Raw genomic sequence first — 22591 nt, 5'->3', positions numbered from 1 at the left:
GTTTCCCTCTTCATTCCCTTGCAAGCTACTATGATTTCTATGGTCTCAGCCCCACACCTTCATCCCCAACCACATGAGATTCAAGGTGCAGGAGGCCGCTCCTTCTCAAAGTAGGATCCATAGGCCTGGTCTGGACACTTGGGCTCATGTCCACTGCTGTCTCTGCTGGTCCATCTTCCTCTCTCATCCCTCCCTATGGTCTCTCTAGCCCACGGTCTCTCTGTCCTCAGTCTTCCAGGCCATGGTGGGCTGGATCAAACCAACCTTATCCTCTCCTTTTCAACAAAACAGCTTTTCAAATCAAACATGCTTCTTTTCAGGCTATCTTACTATGAACTTAAAAATCTTCTTGTGAAAATCAAAGTCTAGGAAGGACTTCTTTGACCCTCTGCGCCCTCCTTCCCCCTAAAGTAGAGCTGCCAGTCAAATGAGAGGGATTTCCAGAAATGAAGATACATTGGTCTATTATTTTCAAAATTCTTATCCTGCCTTCGCCACCACACACCCTTATATGCATTGAGGGACTGCCCTCCAGTCTGCACAGTGGAATGTGCCCAGCCCTGGCCTCTGTCCGGTAGGGATGCCAGGTCAGTGTAGCGTCACACCTATAGCACAGATGTTAAACACATGGGTGGGGAATGGAATCACATAGTAACATTCAGTAATTTGGCTCCTAACACTTTCCCTTGATTTGATTTCCCAGGGGAAACCCGGAGCCCCAGGGCCTCCAGGAATTCCAGGAGAACCGGTGAGGCACCTGCTCCTTACTTAGCCTTGTCCTTGTGTTGTACTGCACGCACTTTTAGAGCTTTTCTTGGCAACTAATGTTTGTCTGTGGCCACGTCTACAGGGGGAGAGGGGGCCTGCTGGAGACGTAGGCTTCCCTGGACCAGAAGGACCCTCAGGAAAGCCCGTAAGTCCTTTATCTAAAATTTTCCAGTTTAAGAAATGTTCTAAGCATTGCCTCTTTACATGTCTCTTCAGAAAGCCTGAGATTTGAATAGTATTTTCCGAGGAAGTCAGCAGGTCTGCAAATGGCTTTCGGGGGTGTGGTTCTCACTGAGGACCCAGCTCCCTGTGAGTATTTCTTATGTCTTAAACCACAGTGAGAACAGTGAGGTCTTTTAAGTGTCAGGAAATTAGACTCATTATTTCTTAGGTCTAAGGTTCTCAGCAGAGCTAAAAAATGAAATGGCCTGTCATATCCTAAAATATGAAGACTTGCAGATATAACACCTGTGTGTTAAGCTAAAGTGGAAAGAAGCTCTTGTTTCAGATTCCCTCCTTTATCTGTGGGCCTTGTTCTTATGCATTCATATATCACTGCTGTCAAATACATCATCCCCTCCTGTCCTAAAAGAGCTCTTGGCTACTGATGTATAATATTGATGTGACATTGTAACAACCATTCCTACTAATTCTTCCTACTAATTCGGTTCAATTCAGCATATTCTCAGCTTATCCCTGCTGTTTGCTAAGGATGTGCTGGGCCCTGAGGGAGGGGATATAAAGTGGAATAGACAGGGGCTTCCTAGGTGGCGCAGTGGTTAAGAATCCGCCTGCCAATGCAGAGGTCACAGGTTCGATCCCAGCTCCAGGAAGATCCCACATGCCGCGGAGCAACTAAGCCTGTGTGCCAAAAAAAAAAAAAAAAAAAAAGGGAAAAAAAAAAAATAAAGTGGAATAGACATACCCTGCTCTCGGGTGTGCTCTTTATTGAAATCCCTGCCCCCTTTGCTTGTTTCTGTGCCGTGGGGTGGGCGGGAAGGGGATGCTGTTGGGAGAAGGGGGGCTGACGGTGACCAAGCAGCACAGAGTTCAGGAGGCTGCTCAGTATCTGTGAAACCTCAGGGTCGGGCATCCCCCGGCCACCGCCTCCCCAGAGAAGGCAACAGAAAAAATGGGAAGTGTATGCAATTTGGTCCGGAAGATCTGGGTTTGAGTTATGACTCAGAGGGTTTGTGAGTCACTTAAGTAACATACATATGGTAAGACGTCCAGTGCCTGCCAAGGGAGATGCCCCATTAATATTAGTCTCATTCCCTACCAACACTTCCCTCCCCTTTACCAACTCCCCATCCCAGACCCTATAAGCCACTCACAAATGCAAAAAGTTATTTGTTCATTATGCAAAAAGTTATCTGTTCTTTCAACAAATACTTCTTGAGTGCCTACTACATGCCAAGCACTGTTGTGGGTGCTTGCAACTCATCAGATTTACATTCTATATAGGGACATGGACAACAAACACATAAACACACACAATTTCAGGGAGAAGTTGAGCTAAGGAGGGTATAGCCCTAGAGTAGCGTTTAAATAGGGCAGTCAAAAAAGGCTCACCATCGGAGCAAACCCTGCAGGATGGGAGAGCTCAAGCCATGGGAAGGTCAAGAGGGGGGAGAGGGGTGAGGGGACTTTGTTCCAAGACAAAGGAATGGCTGGTAAAGCGTTCTGTGTTGAAGGAAGAGCAGAAGGCATGAAGTCAAGAGTGAGCTGAGCTAAAGGAGAGCAGGAAAGATACGGGGGAGAAGCTGGCAGTGGCCAGACCACGAGGAACTTCTCAGCTGGGAATGGAGTCTGGGTTTCATGTGAAGTCTGATGGAGACGCACTGGAGCATCTGTAGCGGGGAAGGAAAATGACTGGACTGCATTTTAAAGGAGCCATCTGAGTACTGCATGGACGGCAGACTGCAGGGAGCAATACCTTGAGGAAGCATCACCATCATCCCCATGAGAGATACTGATGGTGGGAAGAGGGAGACATGAGGAGGAGGGGATTTAGGATGTGCATTGAAGGGAGAGCCAACAACACTTGCTGATGGACCCGGTGCAGAGTGTGAGGAAGAGACCCATCAGAGCTGAGGTTTGGGGTCTGAGCAACAGGTTAGGGTGGTGCGTTTGATGAGACGGGAAAGATAGGAGATGGGTCGGTTTGGGAAGAGAAACTGAGTTTTCTGCTGTAAAATGCTCATCTTGAAGCACTAGTAGACATCCAAGTGGATATCTAGTCAAATAAGCAGTATATATGTGCATCTGGAATTAACGGAGAGGCCAGGACTGGAAAGACCGATTTGCGTATTTCAACCTGAGCCTGGAGGAAATGGAGTCACTGCGAACTGGGAAGAGAACAGAGCTGTTAGGAGAGGATCTGGCAGAAAGACTGAGAAGGTGCAGCCAGTGAGATGTGAAGAAAGCCAGGGGAAGGAGGTTTCCTGGATGTCGAGGAAGCTAAGTGTTTAAGAGAAATGAGAGGGAAACATACAGAAAAGTAACAAGGGAGCTGACTGTTCTCCCCTGGGTTTGGAAATGTGGGCATCATTGTGGAGAGAGAGTACAGCATGGTAGTATCTTAATAAGAATGACCTAGTCGGGAGGGGGCACTTAAAGATACGAGGGAGTGGACTTTGAGTAAGAAGAGAAGACTCACAAGCGGGAACTGGTCTTAACGAGGAACAGGGCGGAACATCCTTCGCAGCGGGAGAGGGCGGAAGTCCGAGTACGCATGCGCGCAGGCGGGTGGCTCCGGTGGCTGAACGTGAGCGGGTCCTCTGATGTTGTTTTCGAAGTGAGGGATGGAAGTCATCAGTTGACCTTGAGGAGTGGGGTGGTGATGCTGGAGGTTTCATGAGAGAGGAAAGTATGTGCAAGTACTTTGGGAAAGGAGTCAAATCAGGAAATACAGAAGTATGGCTGGTGATGCCGAGGGGCTGCCTGTGAGCTCAGAACCCCTGAGCGAGGGTACCCCTTCTCCTTCAACCACAGTCAGCCTCTCAGATGCAGGCTTGCCGCGGAGGGAAAGCTGGTTATACTTTCTGAGTTAGGAAAAAAGAATAGGGTTCTTCCAGATAAGTAAGATGAGGGGGAGGAGAGGTAAATCCATTGAGGTTTTTGTAAAAATTTCTGAAAGCTGGACCACACCCCATCGCCATGGAGAACAAGTTAGTAACACCTTCATAGAAAAGAGAACACACATGAGAGTCATTGATGAATTACAAGAGACAACAAATTATCTATAGGTTTATTCATTTTCTTGCATTGTTACCAAAAGCATGAATTACATTTTTACACCAGATTTATCTTCTCTTATTCAAGTGACACAGTTGTTTCTTTCACATCCTCTCCTTCATCAGCTTTATCTTTTCCTGCTTGTGTTTCTGGATGTCATAAATCCTTTGAACCCAATGCTTCAGGCAGCATGGTCTTAGTTAAAGTGCTCTAGATAATTCCCAGGATGTTCAGGGAGGTTGGGGGACTCTGGTTGTGTTCCCAACTGCGGCAGGTGTTAGTGTGATTTACAGCAGTGAAAACACAAAGTTGTCTGCAGGTCCATCCTTGTAGACTCTATTTCCAGCCCAATAAAAATCTCCCGGGCTTTTCAGAGGAGCAAGTCCATGCACCTGCCTGCTGGCTAAGAAATCAATTCCTCACCTTGATCTCCCACTTCAAATCAAATCTCAGAAACACACCTGCTGTTGGGCTCTCGTATTTGATGTGACCTCAAGTGCTTTCCCTTCTTACGCCTCCCATCCAGTGGTTCTCCCAGGGTTACAAATCTGCAAGCAGGTCTGGATTTTATTACCACCTCCGGAACAGCCTTGTGAAGATCGGGAAACTTCCAGTTTACTAAGAAAAAGCCACTATTTAATGCTCTCAGAAAACGTGATTACAGATTTCTCACTGTCCTTTCATATTTTCCAACTGAAAAATAACAATTGTTCTCTGGCTGAGAGTTTATTTCATAGTAGGATGTGGCCCTGGCCAGCCATGTTATGAGATTTCTCAAGCAACAACAGAGACCATTTACTGAGAATGACTCTTTTTGCTAGGAAAATTGTTGGAAGGGAACAATAATGCCATACACCGGCCACCCAGCACTATGGGGAATCTTATTTCTCAGAATGTACCTAATGGAATAAGTAAGGAAAATAACCCTGTTGACTATTTACACTGAGCTAGGCATTTTCTGTTATTTCCCTAAATCCTTACTTTTAAGGCCGTTATTTTATCCTCACTTTATAAGTGGAGAAGCTGATGCTATTAAGGTTAAGTAAATTGCCTGAAGTAAATGGAACTTGTGAGTGACAGAATTTAAACTTGGGGCTGAGTCTATCGATTTTGTTTTCCATTTCACCATACTTGCCTCACCAAAATCTCAGTAGAAATAAGACAAAGTCCTTGAAGCTTTACCCTTTGGTTGCATTTAATTATGTCTGTTAATGCAGAATCAGAAATATTGATCATTTTTTGTCTTTACAGGGAATAAATGGGAAAGATGGATTACCGGGTGTGCAGGTATGGAAAATACCATTGAAAATAATTGTTCTAATGCAAAACTACATCCAGATGACCTGCCAGAATTCCTGATCGAGCAGATTGATGAGAAATCTTGGCACACAGTGATTTTTAGTGCTGACATTTGTTTTTTCAGGGCATCATGGGTAAGCCTGGCGAGAGAGGCCCCAAAGGAGAACGGGTATGTACATTCCTGCTGTGACTGTTGCTTAAGTCTGTCTCCACACCTGCCCCCATTATTTGAGTTACACAGTTGTGTTCATAGATCCCCTAAAAATCTCCCAATATGAAAAAGCTAGAGCATATGTGATCCAAGGTCTCCACCAGGCATAAAATAGGACCATTCAAGGACCCAGCAACAGGGCGTATGGTGGATACCCTACCTGCTTGGCCTTTATTCACACTTAAGTCTGGTTGGCTATTCCAGTTTGGAAAGCTTCTATCAGCCTCCCATTCAGACACACGTCCCTACTGTAACCATCACCCATGTGCTTTTTACTCAGCACTGTTAATATCTGGGGCACATAATTGTCGTAGGCGCCTGCCCTGTGCTTTGTAGGATGTTTAGCAGCATCCCTGGCTTCTACCACTAGATGCTGTACCACCAACCTCCCTCCAAAAATGTCTCCTTGCATCTCCAAATGTCTCCCTGGAAGCAGAGGTGTCGTCCAGACCCCCTGAGCTGGGGGAATAATAATATCCGGTTGGGTTAGGGGTGTGGTGTGAGGAGGAAGAGAAAGACAAAGGGGAAATGAACATAGAGAGCTACTTAGTAATGCCAGTTCTGGCTTTTATTTTCATTGTTTTGGTTGTGGCAACTTCCCGTTCTTTTCTCTAAGGAACCTTAACATTTTCTGCTAGAATTGGATTCCTTCCGTGATGACTGGTTCCTTGAGCATTGTTATTCAGCGAGGGGCCCTAGCGAGGGTGTGTGTGTATGCACACGTGTGTGTGTGCATGCACACATGCACTTTCTTGTGTACGAGTCTAGTTTACTTATTATTATACAGAAAATCCATGCTAACTGAAGGAAATACAAAAATAGACATAATATAAAGAAAAAAGAAAAAAAAGTCTACCTTATCCCACTACACAGAGATAAAAACTATTGATATTTTGGACATACGAGGGTGAGTCAAAAATTATCCTCACTCTGACTGCAGAATTTCTTTTAATTAAATTTTAGAAAAGACAAATACATCATTTTTTGACATAATCTCCTTGCTTTTCAATACACTTTGTCCATCTGTCAACAAGCTTTTGTATTCCCTCATTAAAAATGTTTTAGGCTGAGCTGCAAGCTACGAATGCACCACTGTCTTCACGTCTTCATCAGAAGTGAGTCTTTGTCTTCAAAAGGCTGCTTTCAAGGGACCAAACAGGTGAAAGTCAGAAGGAGCAAGATCAGGACTATAGGGAGGATGCTTTACCACCTCAAAATGAAGTTTTTGTAGAGTGTTGACAGTGTGGGCAGAACTGTGCGGACGTGCATTGTCATGCAAGATCACAACGCCCTTGGATAGCAGTCCTCTGCATTTAATCCGAAGTTTAGGCTTCAGCTCTTCAATAAACATCTCACTGTAACAAGCACTGTTGGGTGTTGAACATTTTTCCTGATAATGTTCCAATACTGGCCCTTGAGAATCCCAGAAAACTGTAAGCATCAATTTTGCAGCTGATGGTTGACTTTTGAATTTTTTCTTGGTCAGCGATTGAGGATGTTTCCATTCCATACTCTGCCGTTTACTCTCAGGCTCGTAGTGATGAATCCATGTCTCGTCACAGTAATGATTCTCTTTAAGAAACTTTCACCTTCCTTAGAGTATTGGTCCAAATTTTGTTTGCAGATATCCAACTGCTTCTGTTTATGCACTTCCGTGAGTTGTTTCTGTACCCATCTCACACAAACTTTTCGAAACCTAAGTCTGTCATGAATTACTTCATTTTGAGGTGTGAAAGCAACCTCCCTACAATCCTGATCTTGCTTTCATCGGACTTTCATCTGTTTGGTCCCCCTGAAAGCAGCCTAAGAGGACAAAGTTTCACTGCTGATGAAGAAGTGAAGGCAGCAGTGCATTCGTGGCTCATAGCTCAACCTAAAACTTTTTTAATGAGGGAATACAAAAGCTTGTTGACAGATGGACAAAGTGTATTGAAAAGCAAGGAAATTATGTCCCAAAATGATGTATTTGTCTTTTCTAAAAGTTAATTAAAATAAATTCTACAGCCAGAGTGCAGATAATTTTTGACTCACCCTCATATTTCCATCTCACTGTTATACATCATATACACATTGCTTAATGCATCAATGCAAGTGAATATATACTTTTCAAAAAATTGGTTCATCCTGTTTTGTAAGTGATGTCTTTCACCTAGTATATGATGACCATCTTTCCACATAAGTAAATCTAGACCCATGTGGCCCTTTTAGTGTCTATGTCTTATTCTACTGTTTGGATATACCTTTCCAAGGTTTTTGGAAAATACCTGCCCCCTTTTCCTGGGTATTTAGGTTCTTTCTAGTTTTCATAGTAAAACTTACTATAATGAACATTCTTGTGCCTAAATTATAAATAATTTTAATTGTGTTATTTTGCACATGCTTAAGGTGTGCTAGTAGTTCTTTTATTTCTTTTTCTTTTATCTTAGTCATCTCAGATATTTCTCCAGACAAAAGCTGGGTCAATATACTTGTATCAGACATATTTTTATAACTAAGACAGTAGAATTTAATTTAGGTCCGACTGTTTTACTTCTTTCTACATGGCTTCTTTCTACATCTCTTCATTTATGATCAAATAGATCTCTGTAATTGTTCATTCATTCTTATTATTTTTTAAATCAGGAGAAATAGAGTTTGGCCTTTTGCAGAATAGCCACAAATAAAAGAATAATACAGTGAAATACTGGGCAGGTCAATACACCATTCTTTTGTATTCAGTGTGATGATCACCTCCTGGGGCTGTGGAATTGAGTATTTGAAATATGGATCCTGAAATACCTGCCAAGACACACGCACATAATTAGTCATTCGTATTCTCTCTCTCTCTCTCACCCCCTCCCTCTTTCATACTTTCATGCACAAACACATACAGTAGTAGACACCATGCAGGATAAAAGTCTGCATTAAAGAAACTTCTCAGATTCAGGCATATCTAGTTTATTATGGCATCTTAGTCAGTGAATCCTCTTATAGTTTATTTACATTATTGGATAAATGATCTCAGTGATGACTCTCCACCCCAATCACCTGCTTTGAACCTTCCCAAAGGCTCTCCTTTCTCACCTTCCTGAGTTTTTAGAACACACTGTGCACAAACACATTCACACACACACACACACAAGTGCACACACATGTGCATGTAAAACACGAGCACAAAAACCAACCCACAGAAATAATAAAGATCAAACATATAGGAGAAAGCAGAAAAAAAGAAAAGCACATGATTTAGGAGAGATTTTGTGTTCTGAAGTTTCTCCAAGTGACAGTCTTCAGTGATGAAATCTTCCTAACTATCTTCCTTTGTTATCACAAAGGAGACCCAGGCCTGAAGTGACAGCTGCTGATGACTTTCAAAGGTGTCAACATTCTAGACTGGCACCCGGGTACAAGTAACATCGTCACTAACTTTGTACTGAGTGCTTTCCACGTGTTGGTGTTGTTCTAGGCACTTTGCCTGAGTTCACATGCTTCTCCACGTCACCCATTCAGCGGATACTGTTAATAACCCCACCTTAGGGAGAGGAAGCAGGGTGTGGGGAGCTTGATTCACTTACCCAGGGGCCCTCAGCTAGAATGTGCCAGTATAAATCCAGAACTTTTGCTCTTAACAGCAACTAATGTGACTCTAGAAGAGATCACTCTTATTCATTTTTTTCCTTAACAGGGTGATCAGGGAATTCCAGGAGACCGAGGCCCACAAGGTGAACGAGGAAAACCAGGCCTTTCAGGCATAAAGGGGGCCATAGGTCCTGTGGGGCCCCCAGGAAACAAGGGCTCCCCGGGATCCCCCGGGCACCAAGGTCCTCCAGGCCACCCAGGCCTCCCCGGCTCCCTGGTAAGCGGGGCCAAGAGCTCCTGGCTGGGACTGACCATGTGTCCCTTTTACAACAGAAGCAGTAATAAACCTTTCAAGATACATGAAATGAACCTAAACTGGCCTCTACGAAGGTGGCAATAGCTGTCATTTATTTCAAATTATGTGTGGGTTCACCACTAACTACTCACTAAACATTCCCTCGTTAGATCCTCACAACTAATCTGGGAGGACAGGTGACCTGTCCATCCACCTTGACAAATGCAGAAGCCTCACGCTGACCTGTCCAAGGTCATAGCTATCTAGTGGGTCAGACCCAAGTCTGACCCACTCTAAGGCCATGCTCTTAAATACTATCTATAATGTCCCCTTATACTACATGGAAAACACACGTCTGTTTCGTGTTAACTCTCAATTTTGTTGACTACCAGAACAAGTCTGCCCTGAGCGGTGCTTTGAAGTGGAAACCTGTTAGGCCAAGGGTGTTTGCCTAAGGAAGCCCGTGTCTTTAGGAGCATCCTCAGGAGGCTGGTGGATGGCCATTCCACAGAGGAAGTTAATGGGAGAATATCCACGTCAGGAAGAAAGGGGTCTCCTAGCGAGAGTGCAGGAAGTTAAGGACATGCCGTCCTCAGATAATCAGCTAATTCCAGAGATTGGGCTAAACTGAACATTCCCACCGTATTCTTTCTTTTACCCACTCCTCCTACACTCTGCTTAAATAAAGCCTGCGCAATGAACTCGCAGTGCTGTGTCTGTATTAATGCATTAATTCAAGTTCATTTGCCCCAGTGAAAACAAAATATTGAAATTGGAACTATTCTGTTCCACAGAAGTCATCACTTTATAAGCCCATCACATTGTCTTTAATGCCCTGGATAGCAACCGCCAAATACAAAGAAGAGTAACAAAATACTTTGAAACCCCAACGACTGTGAAAAGTAATAGCTCCCTTTTAAAAATATCAAGGTACTATAATAAAATATTACTATTATAACTGTTAGATACTATGATAAATGTTAGATTCTTTATCAAATTCATGTAGATTTATTTGTCAAGGGGTTAAAAATTCAACTGGCGTCATTTACCTACTCCCCTTTACCAGATCCCACAGCACTTTCTATAAAGAAAAGAAAATTGCTTAATACAAGTATGCTTGCAATGTGTAAATTGCAAAATAAACTTGATCAAGAAATGAACAAAACAGTAAGTTTTATCCCGTGAATAAAACTTGTTAAAGAACCATTCAGCTTACTTAGAGTTCTCTTCCTTTGAAGATACACAATAAAATCAGTTAGATGCTGACTTTACCAGTGTACAGGGATTAGTTAGAAGTTAAAAATGTGCCTGGGATGGTCCCATCATGATCACACTGGTTTAAACTCTGTAACTTCAGAAAATGAAGTAATAGGAAATGTCTTCCTAATTGTATGAAATCACATCTCTCCATTTAATAGGGAATACGTTCATATCACTGGTCATGGTGCCAGCCCACAGCTTTTAAAGCAATTATGCACTTCTTCCCAGCATTTGATCAAAACAAAAGGTATTTATTACCTAATGGAGACAACTGCCAAAAGAGTTCTGCTTGATCAGTGCATCTCTACAGATATTTCAGGCATGCACGCCAGCCCAGCATTCCTGTCCTTTATTCATTTGTGCTAGGCTCTGCGTTAACAGACTTTTTTCCCCTCTTCTTTAGGCTGATGTGGTTTCATTTGAAGAAATAAAAATGTATATTAATCAAGAGGTTCTGAGGATTTTTGAAGGTGAGATTTGCTTAATACACATTTCTGGATTTCCCTCCCCTCGGCTGTAGAGAATCCCATCAGCAACGTTCTCCAGAGATGGCTGTGTACCTGCAGCCTTAGGAGGTGACCCATTTTATGACGGGGCAGCTCCGATATAAGCTTCTGCCTCACATAGAGTTAAGTTTGCCTCCCTGTAACGTCCTCTTGTCATTCCTGATCTGCGGACCAGCACCAGGAAAGCATCCTCCTGGTTCACACAACAGCCCTTGGAGGCTTCCAGCATCTGCAGTCCCCCTCCTCCGTGGAGTGAGTGTGCCCAGCTCCTCATCATCATTGCCCTGGAGAAACACTTCATTTGTGAATGGCCCTCATTCCCCACGGATACTGTGACCAGGGCAGAGGACAGTGTCTTTTGATCTAGACCAGGGTCAGCAAGCCATAGCCACCAGCCCCTTCTACCTGCCCCCTGTTTTTGTGTATCCTACGAGCTAAGAGTCGTTTTTCCTTTTTGGAGGGAGGGGCACAGGTGAGGAGAGAGGATACACTTCTAAATGATTTTTTAAAACCAAAATAATATTTTATGATGTGAAATGATCAGAAATTCAAATCTGTGTCCGCAAAGAAAGTTTCATTGGCATGCAATCATACCCCTTCCTTTATGTATTTTCTCTGGTTGCTTTCCTGCTGGACAGCAGGATTGAGTATGTGACAGGGACAGTATAGCCTGCAAAGCCTTAAATATTTACCGCGTGACCCTTTGCAGAGAAAGTTTGCTGACCCCTGATACAGACACTTCAATAACACAGCCTAAGATAGCATTCCTTAAAAAAGAATCCACATCACACTGTTGATTCATTTTGAGTTTTCAATTAACCAACAACCGTCTATCTTTCTTAAACAAACTATTAAAAATTAGGTGTTTCTCATTATGCACTGTGTTCATTTTTAAAATGTAAGTGTGCGGTTTTATGTTTCTTCGTATTCAGTTTCAAGTGATAGGTATTCAAACATTGTTCTAACCTGAGAATAGCTTTTGGAATCTTGTCTCGTAGGGCAGGTTATCTGACCCTCATAATTTTGTGTTGTCTCTAAATTTCATAGGCATGTCATCATTCTAATTGTTGACAGACATGTTGAATAAGGAGGGTTAGGTCTACATGCCATTGCGTTCCTCCTGCTTGTTCGTAAATCATCTATTAATCTGCAGTATTAGTGAGTTCTGAATCCATATAGTTGTCTTAAAATCCACTCTACACTTCTTTATTTTTAGTCATAAGGATATTACTTGATTTTGTCAAATGATTTTCTCAAATCAAGATCATTTCCCTCAACTGTGAGCTTAATCAGGAGGGAATTATTTGTCTTCAGAAAATAAATCCACATTGGCTCATGGTTCCTGCTTCTTTTGCAAAGCATCCTTCCTTTGCTAAGCTAAAACTGCATTGTTGAATTTTGCAAGGAGTAAAATTACAAGATGCCCTAAGTTCATCTTAAGTCTTTCACTGCCAACATGGAGTTAGCCTCTGTCCAAGAATCCCTGAATATTTTAGGCAGTAAGTAGTATTAGAGAGCAAAATCTCAGTGCTTGAGTGCACGTTGTCTTATTTCATGTGAGGACTAGAGAGAGAGCAGAGTAGCCCAGGGCCTTTTGGTCGCTTCAGGGACAAAATAGAAAAAATGTTTTTTTCACAGGTCATGGATTCGTGCTGTTCATTTCAGTTCACCTTGATCTCTACTAGTATCTTTACCTTGCTCTGACATGAGAGTTTATTAACACAATTGTCCACCCTTTTTTTTTTTTGAGCTACCCATTTTCTCTTTGTAATTTAATGTTGCCCTTACATTTTAGAGTCCCCTTTTATTTTCTTCTTCTATTTTTTTTGACTCTTGAATCAAGCATCGTAAAATAGGCTCCAAACTTTGCAATCCACACATTCCCCCTCAACAAGCATCCCTCAAGACACTGAAAAGGAAAAAGACATTTTAAGCTCTCAGGGAAACACTGAAGAATATAGAGGCATAGGCAGGACCAGGTCATTTGCAGGACTAGATGAAAAAGGAAAATGCAAGTGCCCTTGTTATAATAAGAATTATAGGATGGCAACAGCAGAACATTGGACCAAGCACGGGGCCCTTCTGAGCATGGGAGGTAGCACATCTGCGAAGCCAGCCCCCAGTACAGGCCACCTGAGACCTCAGGTAGCATCTGAGTGTTTAGTAGCCCACACCTTGAGAAGGGAAATCGAGCAAATGCATATTTTTGAATTCTAATCTAAAATTCTTGTTTAGCTCTTCGTTTCTATGGGCTCACATGTCCGTGATCTCTTATTTCAGGCAGCTTTAATGTTGAACTTCAATTTCTTAAAATATTTTAGATAAAAACATAGAGTAAATAGTTCCATAGTTAATTAGTCTAACTTTTTAAAGGCTGGTTAAGGATGTCAGAAGATAGACCCAAGCATCTCAGAAAAAATGTGATGTGTGGAGATAAAAGTGTCCATGTTGCAAGTCCAGGGGACACTGGATAAAGACAGAGCCCTGTGGCCTTCCCAGCAGTGGAGGAGACTCAGTAACCTCTGCAAGGGAGGCTGCACGCCACTCTCTCAGGCCACTGAGAGGTTCCTCCCAGGAAGGGCTATTAGCGCCCTGAGAAGGGAGGTCAGGGAAGCTGGACCACTCACCACCCATCTCTCCCACCCCCTCTCCCAGTCTCTCCCAGTCTCTTCCAGCCTGGTGAGGCCCCTGAGAAGCTCCAGATGTCTTGGCCTCAAGGCAACATTCTCAAGTGGCCCCAAAGCAAATTATTTCCTGAGACTCCCAGACTCTGAGACTCCCAGACTCTGAGACTCCCTGTGGGATACCCCCTCTCTTTTCATCTCTGTTGGTGCCAGCCCTACAAAACTGTCTTCTCCCGACCAAAACTGCACCTGGGGCACAGAATTTAATTATTTGGCACTTTAGTTCATTTGTCCCAAAATTATTTCAATTCAGTCCATTTTATCTTCCACTTCAAAGTCACCTTTTCTGTGGCCTCTGAACACCATTTATAAAAGAGTAAAAAGAAATCCTCCATTTTCGCAAATCATAGAGCTCCAAGGTCACAGGTCCCCTTTTCAGAGAGCTTTCTCCATAAAAGCCAAGATTAATTGTCACATGTTAAAACAGTTACCGTAAGGGCTCCAGTGAAGCATACTCCATCTTCCCGCCTGTGTCTGGGCCATTTCATGGAGAGCTGGTCCGTGTCCATGGCCGTCAGTCACCCTGCTGCACTCACCCCTGCACATCCTCACCTTTGAGAGAAATTCTCTCTGCTCGGCAGCTGTGGGCGTCAGCAGGGCTCTGGGGAGTCCTGCTCCCCAATGTCATCACCCCAGACATCCAGATGACATGAAACCCTAGATCAGGCCCCCAAACTCAGGATCTTGTCATGAAGCTTTCCAATCCCTTTGGGGATTCCCAGGTGACCCTGCTGATATAGCACCCCTGCAGATCGCACACTCTGGACTGTCCCCCAGGCCACTGAGCCCTCTTTCAACATCCTGATGCCCCATGCCAAATCCAACATGGTGGAAGAAGATGGTCCACCAATCCCAAGTTCAGGTTTCTGGTGGATCACACTGCACAAACATACACTCAGGCTAAAGCGGGTTCAATTCCTGATTTGACTGAGGAGGTCAAATCTCTTACACACAAGGTGGCCACCGAGAGAGGGGGCAGATGCTATGTGTCTCGGCTCAGAGTCTTTTAGTTTTATGAGCACTTTGCAGCTGTGGTGCTGCCCCTAGGAATGAGGGTCTTGCCAGATCTGAGAAGCTTACTTCTTGCTATGACACCCACCACCCTACTGTATTTGGGGATTTATATCACCCTGCAGGGAGGATTTACCAACCTAGGCAGGCATGTGGATAGACGTCTGGCTGTCTGGGGTCTTGAGACAAACTTGGAAGCAACAAGCCTATACCTGAAACTGTGGGAGGGAAGGAGGGTTGGGGCTGTGTCCCTGAGCAGTGCTTCTGCCTCCAGATTTCCAGGGCCAGGAGAGCCCCTTTGTCTATGTTTTCTCCATTTTTCATACATAATTTAATCCACATAAATGTGAACATAAATGAATAAGTATTATCCTGTCCTCTTGTTTCAAAGCTACAACATCTCTACATGAAGATATTAATTTATATATGTATTTGTATACACATATTTGTGTGTATACAATCTTCTCATAGATACACGTAATTGGAGATGTAGTTTTTTAGAATTTTTTCCACATCACAGTCTCTATCTCTTCCAGTCTGCTTCTTTCTGTTTGTCTGGGTCTATCATTTCAGCTTAGAGGGTTTCCTCAGTGCCAGTCATCCTTGGCCGTCTGCTCATACAAAAGCATGGGTTCTAAAAAACTGCTGGAAAGTTAGAAGTGAATGGTAAACTTACCAACCACAAGCTTTACTGTAGGGTACTCCAGCTGGCTTTTAAAGTTGAGGGACTCTCAACTTCACTGCCTTGAAGTCTTTCCTCTCATTCAGGTCAGATTCCCTAAAGGAAACACTTGCATTTCCTGCCTGGCTGCCAGCATTTGGGGAATGAGGTAGGAGGATAGGGCAGGGGCCTCAGCACCAAGCCCTGCAGTGCCCATTTCTTCTTGTTTTCAGTCGGGAAGCCTGAGTCTCAACGCAGTCTGTGGTCCCCAGTGCAGAGATGGTCTATTGGCACTTTTCAGATAACAGTCCTTCAGCCTTTTGCTGGGATTGGGGCAGCTGCACAGAGCAGAGGAAGGGATTTCTAAGACTATTTCTTAAACAGGCTTGCAACCAGTCCCCCTTATTTTAGTTGCCCTCCTTTCCCGCACTTCCAGATGTAACTCCTATGGCGAATTCCTGAACACGTTAAGGATTTTGTGGTTTAACATAGGCTGTTTCTTAGCTTCTGGTGTAGAGATTTGGTTTTCTTGAGTCAGTTAAGTCAGCCACACTCCACCATCCGGTTCTCAGCTTCCAAAAGTTAACGTCATCTCCTTTCATATTCTCCCACTCTTGTGGTTTTATGCCTTTAAAAATAGCTTTCCATTGTTTTGCAGCGATTCAGGAAAGAGTTAAAGCAGATGCATGTGTTCAATCTACCATCTTCACTCATAATAACATTTCAAAGCAACAAGGGTGGCTAAGGATTGGGTCAGGATTACATGTAGCAGTAACAACCCTCGGGTCCTGATGACCACAGAATTAATATGAAGCCACCAAATGATGCTGTTGAATTAACAGTTAAAATGAAACTAGGAAATCATTCTCAAGACATGAAAGGAAATTACTCTTCTATATTGTTGCCCATTAGGAGATAACTGTATCTAATTTTGGTTCCACATTTAAGAGATGTATGGAAAAACCCCAGAATAGTGGAACCAAAAAGTGGTTTGCAGGACAGATTACCAAGCCTATGAGTAAAAGTTATTTAACCTGAAGGCTGAGAGGTAACAGTATTATCAAGTAGATGCCTGATTTCCCAAGGGAAATACACATTAACTACTCTCTGTTTCCATAATGTGGTAACAAAAGGAAATAAGTTGAAGCTATAACAAGAAAATGGGCAATTAAACATTTGAATGGGCATTAGGAGAAAAAAAAGGTGAATTTCTCTCTTTGAAAATATTTACAAATTCTATCTGTGAAATAGAAGGTAGACATGGGCCAGATGACGTCCTCCCTTCTCCATATAATGTACTTTATTATCACATTAATATTAATATCTGCCTGATATTAAAGAGCCCGTTCTCCGAGGAAAGCCAGCCACTGGTCTCATTTGTTAGAATGACTGCTTTGGGTTTGCCTTGGCAGATGGACTATGTGTGTTTGGTTTATGCAAGCTCCTATCCAAACTCTTCAATTTCCTGCCTCATTAGAAAGCACAGCCAAAAACACTTTAATTGACCAAAGATCCCTGAAAACAGAGGAAAAGCAATTAAGAATACAAGTCTTTACAATTTATTTACCAGCTCAGAAACATATTATTTAAAATTATAGAGCATTAGAGTATGGTTCAGAGGAAGTAATTACCCTTATGCTAAATGACTGTTTCTGAGTGTATCTTACAGCTAGATAATTTACAGCTAGAAGTAATTATTTAAAAGAACTTTTTGTTTTGCTAAAAATATTTAAAACACCCAAAGCAAATTACTTGTAAATGAATTCACACATTAAAGAGAAAAAACTAGTGCTATGAATATTTGTGTTTAGAAGGTGTTCAAAGTGGTATGTCTCAAATTAAAAAAACTTGTACTGAAATATATATCTATCTTTTAAGTGCAAAACAACAATATGCAAAGTTTCAAACTGTCATCATTGAATTTCGTATTTCTTATAAAACACCCAGTTTACAATGTAAGATAAAGATATTCTATATAGAGTCAATGTGATGATTTGCAAAACTATATATATTAATTGTAAATTTGTTTTATCTATTGTTGCTGGAAACAAATGTATTAACATGAACCAAACATGTCCCAGGTGGAAAGTCAGGTAATAAAAAGTTTTACTGGAAAGCGGGTGACTTAATGTCTTAGAGATGCCCATCAGACCCTATCGGTCCTCATCATCTTTGTCAATCAATCTGCACCAGAGACTGTGGTCCTGTGGATACTGGCATGTTTCCATTCAGCTTGCTTTGTGATTTCAGAATGTGACCGTAGGGTGATTACTCTTTTGGTAATTACAGCTAATACTCCACATTTATTGATGCTTTTCTCTTAATAATTCTACTTGTAAAGAATTTTTGTTTTACTTCCTAAGCAGTGTATGGGCCTACATTTTTTAAACAAAATTTTTATTGAAAGCCCATTGAAAAATGGATTTTACTCAGTAGTAATTTGCTCTTTATCAAAAATTTGTAAAACATACACATCCATTTAAGGGAAAAGTGTCTTTAAATTTCAACTAAATGAATTAAACTGAGTGAAAAGACGAGAAAACTGAGGTAACTCTTTATAAGGTCTGTATGATTCGGCCCTTGTTTTTTCTAACTGGCAGCTATAGATTCTAATATGTTACTGCCATTTGATTCTTACTTGCAAAATAAATACTAATTTAATCAGTAAAACATTTTTCTGGGAGATTTGTCTGCACCAGACCTATACTGAATTTTTCCCATGAAAGATTCATTTCTTATTGCTTACTAGCTGTATCTTTGAAAAATTGTGGTTAGCTTTACAAATGAAATCACTTGAATTTGCTTTTTAAAGAAATTATGTGAAAAGAAAACAATGTGGTTACTTTTTTCATCATGGCAAGGATATGCTTTCCTCCAGTTTTCTATTTTAAATCTAGTTTTGTATATATTAGATTTGTTAAGTATGAGCTATGTGAAATATAAACGAGCCAAGCAAGTTTAAATACAGAATCCAATGATAAATTGTATTTATCATGGACTTTGGATGAACTTGCATTAATGATTTTACCAAAATTAATTCCACATAGTAGTAAAATATTGAACACGCTTTTGAGGTGAAATTGTAACTGAACAATGGTCTATGTGGGATTAGTAACCAAGAATTCTATAATAATAGGTGTAGCCATGGACTTGATTATTCAAAAAGTAATTCTGAGAATAATCATATTATGTAACAGATTTCTGATCATAAAATAAGGTCTATCAGCAGATAATCTTTACAGTGCACGGGCCTATAAAAACATGGACCATAGTTCTTACTGAAATGATCATCTCTCTCAGGCAGTGTCCATGATTTCTGGACATAATGTTAAAGGCCCTGCTTATAGAGAATGTTTAATTTAGTTAATAATATGGCTTGTTTAGGAATTTTAAAGTGAAAATTCTTATTTATATTCTCATGTTTACATTTTTGGATGTTCATTTTCCAGATCCTTTAAACTTTATGAGTTATTATGTGTTCTACAGTGTATAGTCACATTTTTGTTGACCCTTTAATAAGTCTCTAAGCACTGACATTCGATGCCCCCTTTAAGGATACACTCGCAGCCTGACAGCCGAGACAGCCGAGCTCACCCAAGGTAGCACTCTTGCATAGTCCTCCCTCCCCTCCCTGGACTCTCTCTTTAGGACCCAGATGAACAGGGCTGGGCTCCAGGCAGCCTGGTGGATGAGCAAAGGGCAGATGAGAGTGATGTGTCCTTGAGAAGATGTAGGACGAATTCAGTTCATAAAAGTCACATCACTCAACACTGACAAAAGATTTTTAAATGTTCCGGATAGTTTGTCAACTTCCTGCAGCTTGGGTGTTCTTAGTTTCAGTGTCTTTCTCAGGTTCACAGAAATGTATAGGCTTTGCTGTTTCACTCTGCCTGCAGTCGGCACTCCCTGGGCATGTGCTTCTCAGCCTCAGTGCTGCCTTTGTTCTTTTGGCCAAATGAGACATGCTTCCTACTGAAACTTCAGCTAAATAATGGAACTAATTAGGAACCAAACCAGAAAAAAATGAATAATACTGAGGGTTCATAGAAAGACATTTTCTTTAAAAAGCATAAGATAGTTTTTGACAAAATATTAGCCCAGTATAGAAATGAAACACTGCCATGAAATCATAGTGACTATGAAGACAGTGATCATCTTTTCAGGAAATGAACCTATCAATAATGCAGTTCCATTCACAGATATAAAGTGTCATGTACCATATGAGTTACCTACTGCTCCATAAGAGAATATCTCAAAACTTCAGGGGCTTAAGAAACAGCATTTATTATCGTGCGTTTTCTGTGGGTCAGGGACTTACAGCATTGCTTACTTGTGTGGTTCTGGTTCAGAGTCTGTCATGAAGTTGCATTCAGGGGGTCAGCCAGAGCTGACATCCTCTGAGGGCTTGGCTGGGTCAGGAAGATCCACCTCCAGGCTCGCTTACCTGGCTGCTGGCAGGTGGCTTCAGTTCAACCTCACGTGGGTCTCTCTGTGTCCTCATGACGCGGCAACTGGCTTCCCCCAGAATGAGAACCTAGAGAGAAAGTGTCCAGGAAGCCACAAGGCTTTTATGACCTAGTCTTCCCATTTGCCTTTTTTCTATTCATTAGACGTGAAAGGAAGTTCCGCCCATATTCCAGAATAGGGGGATTAGGGTCCATCTAAGTCCATTTGGAAGGGAGTGTCAAAGACCCTGTCAACGTATTTTAAATCACCACACGCACACTCACAGCACTGCTGGAAAGTGGCTTAAGTGTATTATAACAACCATTCTTTAATGTGAACCTGAATTGTCTCCACAAGTCATCACCAGAGGTTAATTAGGCTCTAGGATATTGTCCGCTATTGGCAACATCTCTGAAGCACTGAAGATTCTCAGATTCTCTGATGGACACAACTTATCTGTGTCCATAATCAAACAACTTTGTACAATCCGTTTTACTTGAGCCATCAAAAAATCTCTTGGCAATCAGATCAGTTGGTAAACTACATGTGCTTAAATTGAAAATCAAATAATTTTTTGTTGAATTTCCTGTAAAAAATTATTTGAAAACTTCTGACATAAAAAGTATTTCTATAACATGACATTATTTTTTCTTTCATCAATCAAGAGAGGATGGCCGTGTTCCTATCCCAGCTCAAGCTACCAGCAGCAATGCTAGCTGCTCAAGCTCATGGGAGGCCTGGTCCACCAGGAAAGGATGGGTTACCTGGGCCACCAGGAGACCCTGGACCCCAAGGTAAGTCTTCAAGGACTATATTTGTTTAACAATTCTTTAATTCTCCGTATTTATAACATACTAATCACAGTTGAGGCAAAAATTAGGTATATTAATATACTTAAAAATATATATTAATATACATTAAATACATATTATATTATATATAATATATAATTATATATAATATATAATGTATTATATATAATAATATAATAAAATATAGTAATATATAATATATTATTTGATATTATACTATATATTATATATAATATGCAATATATAATAATATAATAATATATTATATAATATATATTTGGTATATTGTATATAATATAATGTTATATAATATATATTTGGTATAATATAAATTATATAATATATAATATAGTGTATATCATATAGTATAATATATATTTGTTATAACACATAAAATACATATTAGATTATAGATAATATATAATATAATATAAATTATATAAATTTATATTACATATACATATATAACTATTTAATATAGGATATCTTGTTAATATTTGACATTCTAGAAATAGATTTTTAACTATTATTCATTCAAATTTAAAACTGATAAATTATCCACTAATCTAAATGTATTTAATAATAATACTTGTTATGATAATAACAGCAATAATGTACTTATTTATCATTATTGTCTGGGAACTCCAAGTTATTTATGCCTCACCGTTGGTGTAAGAAGACAACAAAAATCTTAGTATCTTGAAACTGAAGAAAAAGTCTTAAGACTTGCTACTATAGCTGGTGATTTGGGCCCAAAATATATTTTTGAGAAATTTTAGAATCCTTTTTCTTCTTCCACAAAAGTTGTGGGATGGTAACTTCTGAATTAAAAAAAAATTTCTCACATGATTTCTAAAATTTTCAAAGCGAGACTTAAACTGGCAAAAAACTTGCTCCATTGATGCCAACTTCACAAGGGATGTGATCTTAGATGTAGCTTGGCTAAATTACGCTGGCAAGAGCATTTTCTAGAAATGTGATTGGCAATCAGCAGAGGGGCCAAGTAGACCCTGGTTTAGAAGATTCACAGCTCTGACAAGGAGGTATTAGATCCAGGTAAGACCAGAGACACTGCTTTTCGTGTGTTACCACAGAGGAGTTCAAGGGTCCTCCTTGGAATAATCAAAAGCTTGTATAAAGGAGAAAAGAGAACGTTAACACCAATATCACATAGGAATTCAGCTCCAAATACTGTATATGCGGAGAATTATTTTCCTTTCACTAGTTCACTTTCCTTCCTATGGCTTCTCTGTTTTCTGTAGGAAGGGCCCCCAGGTGATTGCTGTGATCTCCCTCCCCTGAAAGAGCCACAACTGTCCCCAGTCACAGGGTTTTGTAGGATCCTAACTTCCAACCAAGACTGAAAGGCTTCTGGTTTAGTTTGCAAAGTGTAAAACAACGGCAGTGAATCACTCTAGTTTATCCAAACTACCTATCTTTCCTACCTTTCTCTATCTGTCTTTTCTGCCTTTCCCTTAGATCACAGAGAGGTTTGGCAGGGAGTTGGAAGAAAATGTGCAGAATCAGGTGTAGTCTTCTGTGCGTACCATTGTGTAGAGTGTGGTTAATTGTCATCTTCTGCTAGTTGGGTCTGTTGTGAATTCAGAGTATAGAAGACGGGAAGGAAGACCTTGATAGCCCATCTGAAAATGTCTGATGCCTCAAACCATGTGAAGAACCAGGACTGTTAACACCAATAGGAGAAAAATCTTGAACAGATGCTTCTCCCAGTAGCCATCTAAGAAAACAAGAGCAATGCCCGTCAGGATAGCAAGGAAAACTTCTGGAACTAGATTCACCTGTCCACACAAAACCCTGTCTCAGGCTCCTTTCTGTGCAGGGA

At 41.1% G+C, this 22591-nt stretch overlaps 1 protein-coding gene across 1 annotated transcript in view; it reads left to right on the top strand.

The window, feature by feature from the left end:
- COL19A1 (collagen type XIX alpha 1 chain) overlaps nt 1-22591 on the top strand; it is a 375262-nt gene that overhangs the window by 343679 nt on the left and 8992 nt on the right. Inside the window, exons 42-48 of the mRNA XM_057737773.1 lie at nt 704-748; nt 851-913; nt 5257-5292; nt 5429-5473; nt 9180-9350; nt 11032-11098; nt 20602-20730. Coding sequence (XP_057593756.1) covers nt 704-748; nt 851-913; nt 5257-5292; nt 5429-5473; nt 9180-9350; nt 11032-11098; nt 20602-20730 — 556 coding nt within the window. The remainder of the gene's footprint in view (nt 1-703; nt 749-850; nt 914-5256; nt 5293-5428; nt 5474-9179; nt 9351-11031; nt 11099-20601; nt 20731-22591) is intronic.

The sequence above is a fragment of the Hippopotamus amphibius genome, chromosome 6 (genome assembly GCF_030028045.1).
Source record: "Hippopotamus amphibius kiboko isolate mHipAmp2 chromosome 6, mHipAmp2.hap2, whole genome shotgun sequence".
Lineage (NCBI taxonomy): Eukaryota > Metazoa > Chordata > Mammalia > Artiodactyla > Hippopotamidae > Hippopotamus > Hippopotamus amphibius.
Note: the sequence above shows the minus strand (reverse complement) of the source record. Positions and strands in the feature narration are given on the sequence as shown.